This window comes from Meira miltonrushii, assembly GCF_003144205.1.
Source record: "Meira miltonrushii strain MCA 3882 unplaced genomic scaffold FA14scaffold_3, whole genome shotgun sequence".
Taxonomy (NCBI): Eukaryota; Fungi; Basidiomycota; class Exobasidiomycetes; order Exobasidiales; family Brachybasidiaceae; genus Meira; species Meira miltonrushii.
Genome location: NW_020289945.1, coordinates 2,525,421 through 2,537,885, shown reverse-complemented (window position 1 = coordinate 2,537,885; position 12,465 = coordinate 2,525,421). Strand labels below are relative to the sequence as shown.

The following is a 12,465-nucleotide window of genomic DNA, read 5'->3' as shown; positions in this document are numbered from 1 at the left end:
GCGTTTCTTCAAGTGTGTGAGCTAGAATAAACTGGAGTAGGGTTACTTTAATCTTTTACTCCATCCCACATTCGCGATAAATGCATCATCTTAATCCTTATGCAAATCAATCGCTGAATTTCATTGAATTGCTGGAAAAGGATGATGGATTAGCAAAGATAGTAGGAAAAAGAAAAGATGGTAATTGGGAACAGATTGATTTCAAAAATTCTTCTGTTTTGCGTGCGGTGACAGAAGCTACATTGTTGCATGAATTCGGCATAACCATCACGCTCAAAGAGGACCGGCTTTGTCCAACAATTCCTAATAGGCTTGATTATTTGGCTTGGATGGAGGAGATATGGAACAGTACATGTCTACATGAGCTCGAAGACTTCATCGCAACTTCAAATGAGGAGATTGCCGCCGATGCCAGACCACCAAAGCGCAAAAGAGTCGAAAGAGAGACCTCACTGCGAATCTTAGACATAGGAACAGGATCATCATGCATATACCCATTGTTGGGCTGTTCACTGCATTCGAATTGGGAATTCATAGGCACAGATATCGATAAAGAGTCCCTAAAGAATGCTCGAGAAGCGATTCACGATGCAAGGAACGACCGGAATAGCGCTGCCAGTAAGGCATCTCATCCTCTCAATTTAACAAAGCGTATTCACTTGCTGGAAAGGGAAAGAGATCAGTCACTCTTTCCAAGCTCACAGGAAGTATGTGCAACATGTCTGAATCCCGTGCATTCGACATCGTCACCTTCAGAAGAAGGATATATCTACCATATGACGATGTGCAATCCACCTTTCTACGCCAGTCAAGCTGAGATGGATGAATCACTGCAAGCAAAAGCAACACCACCAAATGCTGTCTGTCATGGATCCGCAAACGAGATGATTTGCGTAGGGGGCGAATTATCATTCATCAAGCAAATGATCGATGAAAGCACAAGGATGAAAGACGAGGTGATCTGGTTTACGACCTTGATCGGAAAGCTATCGGATGTGGAGCCGATTGTGGAGGGATTGCAAAAGCGAGACGCTTCACATTTACAAGTGACCGATTTCTTACAAGGAAAGACGAAACGATGGGCGGTAGTATGGACGTTTACTGCTTTTCGGTTGCCAAAGCTGGAAAAGGCCAACAAGTTAACTTCGCTGCCTGAAAATAGTCAGCATATCTTTGAGTTGGATGAACATGGTGATGTGATCGATTTCGCAACTCGCCTCAAGAACGATCTTCGGGATTCTGGCTTTTACGCCAACTTAGCCGAGGATACATTTCAGACATCTACCCACCTTATTGTCTTTGCCAAAGAGGACACATGGACCCGCAAAGCTAGACGTTTGAAGGCTCGGGGTGCTGTCGTACAAACACAAGACTCCTCCCTACCAGTGGTCGGTGTCCGCATCACATTGCGAAAGACGGAAGGTAGACCTTTGACACAGATGCTACTTGTTTGGATCTATGGACGTAATAGACAACTCTTTGATAGTCTTTGCATGTCAATTCGCAACCGGATTTTGGCCAAGAACAATTAATCAATGTACATCATTCAGACAATACTCCACATATTGTACACTAAAAAGCAATTTCATTGAAGTAAATCATCATGTTTCATCTGCATTACATCTAGAGTTTGGAGCTTTCAACGAAAGAGACACCCTTTGAGATGTTTCCGTTCAACTGACTAACAGCGGTTTCGAGGAGTTTCTTCTCGTAATCGGTTGTGTTACCGATTGGCAAGATCTTCTCGACACCGTTCTTGCCCAAAAGGACAGGTACACTGAAGTACTCAGCCTTGCCTGGCAAAGAAGATTCGATCTCCTTACCGCCAGCATCGGCTGAAAGGTGAACGTATGTGTATTCGGGTTGTTGGGAAGATTTTCCGCTTGCAGCTTCCAAAACGGCGGTTGCGAAACGAGCACCAGCGAAAGCCATACTCAAAGTGGCTGAACCAGCACCATCCTTTGCCTTGACGACTTCATCACCTCCGAATTGGATACGCTTAACCAAACCTTCCAAAGTGGATTGATCAAAGTTGGAAGAAGGTTGAGTTTGGCTCAAAATTGGAACGATTGTTTCACCAGAGTGACCACCAACGACTGGGATACGGTATTCAAGAGATTCGGTTGGCTTGCCTGCAGCTTCGGACACGAAAGTGGAAGCACGAACGACGTCCAAAGTTGTAACACCGAACAAGCGCTTAGGGTCAAAGACACCCTTCTTCTTCAAAACTTCAGCAACAATTGGAACGGTAGAGTTGACAGGGTTAGAGATGACCAAAACGAATGCCTTTGGTGCATGAGCAGCAATTCCGACAGAGATATCACGAACGATGCTTGCGTTAATGTTGAAAAGGTCATCACGGGTCATACCTGGCTTACGTGGAACACCGGCAGGAATGACAACGATATCTGCATCTTTGAGAGCGTGTTGTAAACCATCATCTTTTGGCAAATATCCCTTTACGATTGAAGGAGTGTTGATGTGAGAGATATCAGCAGCAACACCTGGAGCGTTTACGACATCGTAAAGAGCCAATTCTTTGACTAAAGTGGATTGTTTGAGTAAAAGAGATAGAGGTTGACCGATACCACCGGCAGCACCAACGACGACAGCTTTGAAAGACATTGTGTTATGAAAATCTAGAATATTTCAAGATTGGATGATAATCAAGAAAGGGAATTACATTGGAATTGGAATCGGAGCCTCTTTCTTTTCTGAGAGTCAATATTGGGCACAAGTCCGTCTGTGCGCGAAATCACATCAAAGCTGGGGTGGTGCTGTAGGTGCTTGGGGCAAGTTTGGGGAAATGACTCTGCTCTCAAGCCGAATTCGCGTTCAACATTCAATTCTTCTCATTCACACACACGCACAAATCTCCACTCGGTAATCTACTTTTACCGCTTTCACCGCGCAACAAGGCAATGCCTTATATACTACACGTGTGCCTTGCCCGACTACTCCGATCCGGTCTTACATCCATCCTTTTACGTGATCATCCTCTTTCACGGGTGTGCTCGGAAAGGCTGTAATGTCTATCATTTATAGCACACGTGAAATGTACTGATCATGTCGAGGTCTCATCTAACTTAGTCAGATGTTCCCCTATTGTAGATCTGCTACCAAACTATCTAAACTTCATTCAATAAATTGAAAGGATCCGGATGTAGTACATAGTGAGATCGTCAATGCAGAAAGGGGATGATAAAAAGTACATGATTATGAGTGGTGTGTGTTTAATAAACTATTTTCTTTTCTCTTGATCATTTGAATTTGATCGTGCGGCAATCTTTTTCAATGCACGTTCACGGCTTTCATCCATTCCACGTTGTTCTTGTACAACAGATGGAATGGCATTCCTATTCTTTCGAATCACTTGAACGGTATGTTTTTGTTGACTTGATGTACCAGCAGAAATACTATCCCAGAAACCCAATTCCTTGCCCTTTCCTTCAAACTTTTCCGGTTCGTGTACAACACGTTCGGGCAACTTTAATGCTTTGCGTACCCCGCTCAAATTCAAAGTCAACAATTGCAACAAGGACAAACAACCGTTTGTGAGCCAATAACAGAACACAGCTGTAGGGAAATTCCAGATGAATGGAATTGCAAGAACGGTAACAACACGGAAGACGTTTCTCATCGTCTTTGCTTGCGGTGTCGTATTACCTCCTGAAGTTCCCATTTCCGCACCAGTCTCCAAGACGAGCAACATGGACAAAGAAGATAAGATTGGCAGAACGCATGTTGGATCAGCAACAGTCAAATCTGTGAACCAAGAAAGTCCCCCAGTCTTCATCGCGGGCAATCCAGCATCGGCTAATCCACGTAAAGCGAAAAAGAAAGTCATAAATAATGGTGCTTGAACAGCAGGAACGATCAAACTTTTAAGTGGATGACAGTCGTTATCTTTCATCAATTGTTGAATGGATGTTGCAGATTTTGCCATTAATTGATTGTCACCAGTTTGTTTAGCGTATTGAATATCCTTCATGTAAGTGTTCATTTGTGGTTGAATATTGGCCAACAGGATAGCATTCTTTTGACCTTTAAGCACGAGAGGAAGAACCAAAATACGCACTGAAAGTGTTACAGCTGCAATCGTTAACCACCATGGCATCCCTGTTGCTTCGACGAGCCAATCCAAAACTCTTTGAGCTGCTTGAACATTTGGCCAACTGGATAATTGACCTAAATCGGCTAGCGTTTGTACTTGTTCAGTAGCATGTGCAACGGATTCATTTATATGACCAGCTTCATTTGCCAAATCGGCAGCTGCAAGAGGATCGGAAGGAGAAGTAGCTGAAGTGAAGGTAGCCTCTTGTGGACTTAGATTTTCAGTCTTTGCGTCACTAGCATTTGGCAATACTTCATTAGATGGTGAGGGTTGTGTTTCTTTAGAGAATGGCCATAGAGATAGATGTCTGGCTGAGCCGAGTCCAGTTGCATTCAACGTCGATTGGTTTAGTAAGCCGGTTCGGAATGCATTTGGGCTTCTTGAGACCGAAGTTGTTGTTCTAGAAGGTGAACTTGTTCCGATCAAGCCGGTTATGCTTCTCTGTTGTTGTCTAAATGCTTGTTGTTGTACATTTGATGACCTTGACAGCGTGATTTGTCCCGCCTGTCGAAGACCCGTCAACACTTTCAACACCATCTTGCACCTTTCCTGATGATGATCACGATTGCATTCTTCCCAAACGCGAAGAAATGCTGATGCATCATTTCAGTAATCCGGAAAATATTTGCTTGCACGTGAATCAATAAAGATTAATTGACCTCCCTCACCTCTCTTCCTCTTGCTTGACAACGCTAACGGAAAGCTGTGCATTAAAGAGCGAAACCAACACTTCAATCAACCTCGCTCGAGCCATCATTCCCGTCTTGTCCTGCTTGCAATCACCATCACCTTGCAACAAAGATGAGTAGCGTTTTACGAAGTGGTCCTTCTCGACAGCCTTCTCTGTCATCTACAACGGGAGGATCAGCTTCAGGATCATCTTCCACTGCAGGTATACCTTCTTCCATCAATACTCAATCCACCCTTTCAACGCTGTCAACCAATACACCAATCCAACGATTCAGAAAGTTAGTATGGGATGCCACAATTCCAATCTCAGTAACTGTAGAATCAGCGGATTTAGCAAGTTTTGGAGTGGTTGACAGATCTATAGAAACATATTATGTTCGTGCACCTCGGATATCCTACCTGCCGCTGGTCTTGCAAGAAGTTCGTGCTAATTTATTGTCGATCATGGTCGACGATGCCATCTTAGCAAATATCAAAGAAGAAGACTTTTGGCTCACGTACGAAGGTGTACCACTCCGGTGGCATTGGCCGATTGGGCTTTTGTACGACTTTCATGCAGTCAATATGGCACCTACGACGCACAAGAATTCCTCTTCAAGCTCGAACTCAGTGAACACAATTACCAGTACAATGAGAAAGCTTAGCACTGCTCCTTCTGTCGCTTCCAGTGCTGGCATTCCATCTGTGGACGGATACTTCTCTCCGCCTTTACCGGACAATTCGTCATTTACTGCACCTAATCCGCAATTGCCATGGCGACTAGTATTACGCATCGGGAATGCACCTCTGGACAAGATTCATTCTGCTCCTGGACTGGACAATTGTAGATCAAGCTTTATGAGCATGGTAAAAGAAGCGGATCATGTGCGATATGGAAGTACGAAAAGGGTAGTCAATCTACGAAGAACAGAACAAGATCAACTTTGGGATGGTGTTATTCAACATGATTTTGACGTATTTTGGTCTGTGGCTTCAAAATTGATTCCCAATGCTCAACAAACAGCGAATACACAATCGACAGACACGGCAGGTAGTAGCCTATCTCCTTCTCGAGCGGCATCTTTCTCGTCCGCAGCAGGTGAAAGCGTTACCGGTGCTGAAAAGTACACAGCGACGTCAAGTCAGCTTACCGCTCGACCATCACTTATGCAACAATATAATGAAAGTCAGACAAGTCTTCACAGTGCAGCGCCAAGCGAGACGAATATGAGCGTAGCAGAGAGTGCAGTCACGACAGGGAAAGCCAGTACTTCTGGTGGTGGATCTTCATCCTATAGAAGTTTACCGATGCGTTTTCATTTGGTCAATGGAGCACCCGTAGTACAAGAACCTGTTGCGCCTTACACTGAAGATGGCAAGCCGAACACGCTGCATTCAATTTTATCTGCACTCTTTCCACTCCTCTTTCCGCCCACTCCAACATTCTCGCCTTCTTCCACTCCTGCTCCTCCGCCTCCATTGGCTTATGCGGTTGTTCAAGGTATCCGAATTCCTCTAGATGCAGAAATACCCTGGATAGGAGCACTTTTAGGTTCAGCAGACGGATGGGTGGCAGTTTGTATACATTTATTGGCAGAAGGTGAAAAGTTGTAATTCAATGATGATGTAAATGATTATACCCCTTTGTTCAATCCCAACATTCTTCAATCCAACGTCCTTGTGTTTCAATTTGGTTGATGTAGTCTTCTGCTTGCTCTTCTTGCATTTTGCCATGCGTACAACAGGCTTCAACGATACTTGCACGAACGGCTTGCGGCATCTTGCCTGCACTTCCACAAACATAAACAAGCCCTTTAGGATTAGAGATTATCTTCCATACCTGTTCGCTTTCCTTACTGATAAGATCTTGTACGTAAATCTTTTCCTCTTGATCGCGTGAGGCTGCAAGGTATGGTGTGATGCATCCTTTCGAAGCGAGGTCGTTCCACTCTTCTCCAAACAAAAAGTCTTTCGCTTGATTGCGGAACCCAAAGAAGCACAAATTATCTTTAGCCTTCATTGAACCGTTTAGAGTTGCGTATCGATCCCATAATGCACTACGAATTGGTGCAATCCCCGTTCCTGGTCCAACGAAGATTGCCGGTGCAGAATGATTCCGTAAGGCTTGCGTAGGCATTGCAGAAGGTGCGATTGAGATCGGAATACGTGCACCTGGCTGAAGTGTAGACAGCCATGAAGTACAAACACCCGTCCTTCGATCTTTCAATCGTGTTTTATAATCAACAATAGCAACGCAAAGTTGAATCTTGTTTGCCGATTCGACGATGTGCTGCTTAGGCGCATTCGCAATGCTAAATTCACGTCTTCTCAAAAGGGGAAATACGTCCAATACATAACGAATCGGAATTTGAACGGCATCAAACTCTTGCAAAACTTCCAAAATCGTTCGCCTGACTCGAATTGCATATTCATACATATCATCTGCTCCTTCTCCTGGCGTACAATATTCTTGTAACTTTTCATGTTGCATATGATCCGCTGGTGTGAATGGTAGAATGCGTTCAAAGAACGAAGGTCTAGGTACACTCTTGAAGTCTAGATGTTTCGTCAAGAGCTTGCGTAGAGTGAGTGGTTGATCTTGCAGTAATCTGCCCGGTATCCAATCTTCTTTACTTGCTGGTATGAGTGTTAGTGTGTGATCTGCTACTTCGGTCCATCCAAGCCTACCAAGTATGGCAGTCACATCCTTTTCGTTATTCTCTGGCACCACCGATAACACATCTGTTGGTCTGAACTCTATATATTCCCCGTTTTCCTCTTCAAATTCGATCAAGCGAACGTCTTGCCAATGGTCTTCCGCTGTGATACGTTTATTCTTTGTCAGTCGGGAAGATAGCCAGCCCGTATCGATGCTCTCGCCTGGGCTGCCATTGACTGCACCGTTCTGTTTCGCGTGTCCATTTGTGGTGCTGGCTAGTTGAACATCAATAGCCGGCGGCAAAAGGTGATCATCGGGAAGGATGGCTTTATTGTCTGGCGTAGGCGGCAGTACGTCATCCAACGTACTCCATAGCGTATCCAGCCAAGGTCTCAATGTACCATCTATGCCGAGGTAATGCTGATCATCTGCTTCTCCACCTTCTATTATCTCATATGCTCCCAGACCTTTTAGTCGCTTGTTGATCTTTCGTGCTGGCCAGCAAAATCGTTTGTAACTGCTGTCGCCTAAAGCAAACGTTGCAAATGTCACATCTGATAGGATATCTTCTGGTAAATCTGATCGTAGTAAGAATCGCCAAAAAGATAAAGCTGAAGTGGGAAAGTCGCCATTTCCGGTTGTAGCCACTACCAAAACTACCAATGCTTCATTGATCAGGTTTGTCTGGATGGGTGAAGGGAGCAAATTCTCGTTAGTGATGATTCCTTATATACTCTTGATGTTGCACACTTACAATGTCATATTCATCCATAGAATATAAGCGAGCATGGACATGCCGCCTTCGTGCTTGCCTTCCGATTCTTTCTGCAACGTCTTGTGCATTCCCGCTTTGTGTGGCGTATAGAACTGTTAACGATCTCTCCTCTTCGATATCTGATCTCTCGTTTGAGGAACTGCTAGATCCAGCCATGTCGTCCTATTTGGATTACCGGTATGGCATGTCTGATTGTAATGAACGTTGATTGTTAAGAAGATTTTAGAGTAGTAGTGGAGCATAAACTGAATAAAAATCTGATTACAAATCCGCTAAACGTTCGCGTGATTTTGTATTACGCGGACCCGAAAAGAGTATACAAGACGCTATTCATTTCTAATGCAGCAGCTACTCTCCCTCTCCTTGAATGCTATACTTCGTACTTTATCCTAACATAATCAATAGAAGAGGACTTCATATTTTTACTATCATGAAGTGATTCTGTCTTTCAGCTCACATGGGAGGACATTAAGGAGAAGAGGAAGATTGACTGACATCAAACGTGCTTTTGTGGAAAAGACACTGATATATGACTGTAGAAACCGCTTTCCTAAAAGCCAAACGAGCTAAATGCATCCCGAGGAAGAAGAACGAAACGTAAGAGCAATGTTCCACTCGTGAACTTATGTTGAATCAATTTGACCGACGTAAACTCTTCATTTTCGAATTCAAAGTTTGATATATCTGGTGCTGCTTGCGCCCATTGTAGTTCAATAGCTTGTGATCGTAAACCTCTTGTAACTTCAACCAATTGTCTAGTGTTTTTCATGATATGAAGAAATGCGTTATCACCTGATTCGCCGCTTTTGACCAGAGCGTAGTACAGTTGTTCTTCGAACGATCGAATCAATGCATTGTTATGAGTTGTAAGTGGTTGATCGAGCATTTGGACAGATATTGAAGATTGTATTTAATGAATGTGATGATGATAGCTACTGCTGAGAATCAAAGAAACACTCAGTCCTCTAATAGTGCTAATTGATATTTATGCTATGGACAGCATTGTAAGACATACCTCAAATTAGGAGACTGTCCGAATTCATAAACATTCATGTTGATTAGATAGAGACCTCCATCCTGCACTTGTTTTTGAGGAAGCCAAAATTGATTTTACATCGTGCGGATCGGTAAAACATTCACGATTGCTAACTTGATCGAGAATATATGAAATCCTTTCGTAAGCGCGGGCCCATATCAACGGTACCGGGCGATTAATTATAAGAAAAAAGAAGCCGATCCGGGCGATTGTTTCAACAATTTCATTCATATGATAATAAACATTTGCGTGTTTTCTAATTATTTATAGAAGAAAGAAAATTCTATGGCTCACATATCTTCAAAGTCACCATTTTGGAACTTTTCGATATAGGCGGAGGCTTTGTCCAAACGTTGCTTGCGTAATTGTAAATCTGCACGCTTGAAACGTACTTCGTCTGCTTCGCGCAAGAGAGCATGTGCTTTAGCCGAAGTGATGTTACCATAAACGCCCATGGATTCGCAGAGACGGTCAAGACAAAGTTCACCAATCGGTTTGATCAATTTGATTTGAATGACCAAGCGAACATAGTCTGTGAAACGTTTAAAGGCGACCTGAGTAGAATAAAACATAGGAGTGTCAATTTCACGGTAAGAAAAGCTAATGACGCTATACTCACCTGCCAATAAGCACGAATCTCAGAGGCAATTTGAATTTGTTGTGATACACTGATATCAACATCATTTTCTGCACCTTTTTGTGTTGCAGCTTGAGCTTGAACATGTTGAATCACGCCTTGAAAGCTGTTTGGATCCGGCTTCGACAACGGTAATTCCTGTTGACGCTTTTCAAGGGTACGTTCACAGTAGAACTTTACCTTGTCACAATAGTAGTGCTCATTCATCGAATAGATGTACTCCATCTCGCAGTTGTTGATGGCGTCCAAGATCATTGAGCACTTATCACCCTCTTCATCAATCAGATTGAGCAAGATTTCAGTAACGCGGCCACAAAGTAAACTGTTAGAGAAAGAATCCAAATGTTGATTTGTCACTAACTTGACGGTGGATTTGAGAAGACCGATGGTGTCTTTCAAGAGATTACTGCTGAAATCGGGTAAAAATTTGACAGCTTTCTTCATCATGCGCTCTTTGATTTCCCAACTGATGTTGCCAGGCAAGCGTTCTAAGGCGCAGTCATTCAAAATGTTTTGAATGGTACTGAGATCGAGATTATACTGAGGGACTTGCATCTTGTAGATCTCGCCTTTTTTGATCCATTTGTTAAGCTTACCATCTTCGTCCTCTGGCTTTGATTCACTTGCAGCTTTATAATCACTGGCTAATTCCTCATCATCGAAAAGGTCTTCAACATCATCGCCGATCTTGATTTTGATTCCTTTCATTGTCTGCTCGTCCTTAGTAAAAGGTTGGAAGAACGGACGACTTTTGTAAATCTTTTGACGGAAGAGAATTGCCAAAAGCTTGAGGGGCAAAGCAAATACTTCTGGCTTTTCGTCGCCGCGAAGGGTTGCTTTTACATCAGCGCTGAGTTTTTGCAACAACATGTGCAAATGTTGAATAGCAGCAGCTTCAGGTACTTCCTTGGGCAAATGGAAAAGCTCTTCATTCGTTTCCGCGCTCAGTTTACGAACCGTTTCGATGGTTTGAGGAAGTTTGTCTTGAATGAGCTTCTCGAGGAGTTTTTCGAGTTGCTTGCCCAATTGTTTTGAGCCCAATCTTTGCTTTGTACCAGCATTGAGCGAATGCCATGGCTCCTTTTTGAAATATCCTTTTTCATCATCACGGGCATTTTTGTGACTGTATCCTTCTTTCTTGAGTTGAGCACTGCTTGGATTCTTCAACACGTAGTAACCGTGAAGCAGTGGAAACTTTTTGCCTTCAACAACCTTCGTCCACTCGCTTAAATCGTCTTGCTGTACTATATCAGGTTTAGTCAGTACACCCAATGTGCGTTGATACTTCGGATCTGCGTCTTGAGCAAATTTGACACCGATTTGGTTTTGGTAGTCATCCGTCATAGTGATAGTCATGAGAATAAGACAACCTGGCTTCGAGATTCTTTTCTTCACGAGTTCTTTGATCAAATCGACACTTTGATCATCTTCTGCTCCACCCGTGGTAGCAATGATACCGGGTAAGTCCACTAAAGACAAATCAATCAACTCTTTACCGCGAATATCGAGACAGATCGTGTTCTCTGAAAAGCTGATTTGGTTCTCAGGTGCTTGGTCAGCTTCAACCTTTGAGCCAATGAATGACAAAGGGTCCTTGTCTGGATTGAGAATTGCACGTTGAGCAGCCTTGATACGTTCTTGAACTTCATCGCTCTTTGTTAAAGCTGGACCAAACTTGACAATTGACGGTTTCTCCAAAGGTTGATTGGAAGCGTCACGGTCGATGCGCAACGTAACGACACAGCTCCATTCTTCAGATGCATTGAAAAGGCGGACCTCACTGTTCAAAAGTGATAAGAAAGAAGGATCAAATTCCTGTACATATATAATGAGAGATTGACCATCATACTCACGTTGGACAACGAGTGCATGTCCCACTAGCACGAGGAAAAGCGATACCAGAAAGGGCTTCCAAGACGCTTGATTTACCCGTCGATTGGCTTCCAATGATGGAGATGGTGGGCGTGTCGATATAATTTTGAATGTCACAGCTGGACAAATGATCGTTGAGCCAGCGGAGACACTTGCCATACGTTGACTGTTTATCGTCAGTCAGATACATCGTGATAGATTGAATTTGAAAAGATCAGAGCAAGAGAGAATATTTTGTATAAGGGAGTGTGATGGTTGGAATTGGGAAATTGTGGGTTGCCCACATCACTCTTTATATATCTAGCAAAAAAAGAAAGAAAAGTTTGCTGAGCACACAATGAATGTTGCTGAGCACCTTTGTTCTTCCAACAATGGTACTCTTATCATATTTTCACATATCTCTGCGGGCGTAAATTACGGACCATCGGAGCGGTTCTTACTGCGGCAAATTAGAAGGAAATTTCGAACTATTCGGACTTTTGTGAGGGTTTCTCTTGTTTTCAGCTGTAATTGAGGATAGCTGCTAATAAATAAGTGAGCTTACAACGATGGATGAAACTAGTTTGTAGAGATATATTTGATGATCTTTTTAGACAAAAGCTCGTATTTTCCATTGTTCTGGAGTCAGCAATGCACAACTCTTTACATCAACGTAATGCAATTCGAAATGAGATTTGGTGGAATCAAAGCGGAGCCGTTGTAT

The 12,465-nt window shown here is 43.2% G+C and overlaps 6 protein-coding genes across 6 annotated transcripts; 2 read left to right on the top strand and 4 right to left on the bottom strand.

The window, feature by feature from the left end:
* Window positions 1-64: 64 nt before the first annotated feature.
* FA14DRAFT_70250 (uncharacterized protein) lies at window positions 65-1,602 on the top strand. The gene has a single exon (XM_025502722.1). The coding sequence runs from the start codon at window positions 81-83 to the stop codon at window positions 1,530-1,532; it is 1,452 nt and encodes a 483-aa protein (XP_025354510.1). The 5' UTR covers window positions 65-80; the 3' UTR covers window positions 1,533-1,602.
* On the bottom strand, window positions 1,578-2,933 carry FA14DRAFT_70255 (putative MDH1-malate dehydrogenase precursor, mitochondrial). Its single transcript, XM_025502723.1, has one exon. It carries the CDS (start codon window positions 2,623-2,625, stop codon window positions 1,624-1,626), a length of 1,002 nt encoding a protein of 333 aa, XP_025354509.1. The 5' UTR covers window positions 2,626-2,933; the 3' UTR covers window positions 1,578-1,623.
* A 177-nt stretch (window positions 2,934-3,110) lies between these two features.
* Window positions 3,111-4,696, bottom strand: FA14DRAFT_161683 (uncharacterized protein). The gene has a single exon (XM_025499233.1). It carries the CDS (start codon window positions 4,649-4,651, stop codon window positions 3,242-3,244), a length of 1,410 nt encoding a protein of 469 aa, XP_025354508.1. The 5' UTR covers window positions 4,652-4,696; the 3' UTR covers window positions 3,111-3,241.
* A 174-nt stretch (window positions 4,697-4,870) lies between these two features.
* FA14DRAFT_161682 (uncharacterized protein) lies at window positions 4,871-6,830 on the top strand. Its single transcript, XM_025499232.1, has one exon. It carries the CDS (start codon window positions 4,916-4,918, stop codon window positions 6,395-6,397), a length of 1,482 nt encoding a protein of 493 aa, XP_025354507.1. The 5' UTR covers window positions 4,871-4,915; the 3' UTR covers window positions 6,398-6,830.
* FA14DRAFT_180831 (riboflavin synthase domain-like protein) lies at window positions 6,432-8,373 on the bottom strand (the record flags this gene model as incomplete). The annotated part of the gene is made up of 2 exons (XM_025501042.1): window positions 6,432-8,126; window positions 8,197-8,373. 2 exons carry the CDS (start codon window positions 8,371-8,373, stop codon window positions 6,432-6,434), a joined length of 1,872 nt encoding a protein of 623 aa, XP_025354506.1.
* A 1,170-nt stretch (window positions 8,374-9,543) lies between these two features.
* FA14DRAFT_173905 (uncharacterized protein) lies at window positions 9,544-11,952 on the bottom strand (the record flags this gene model as incomplete). Its single annotated transcript, XM_025500508.1, has 3 exons — window positions 9,544-9,807; window positions 9,873-11,670; window positions 11,744-11,952. The coding sequence occupies 3 exons, from the start codon at window positions 11,950-11,952 to the stop codon at window positions 9,544-9,546; spliced, it is 2,271 nt and encodes a 756-aa protein (XP_025354505.1).
* Window positions 11,953-12,465: the final 513 nt, after the last annotated feature.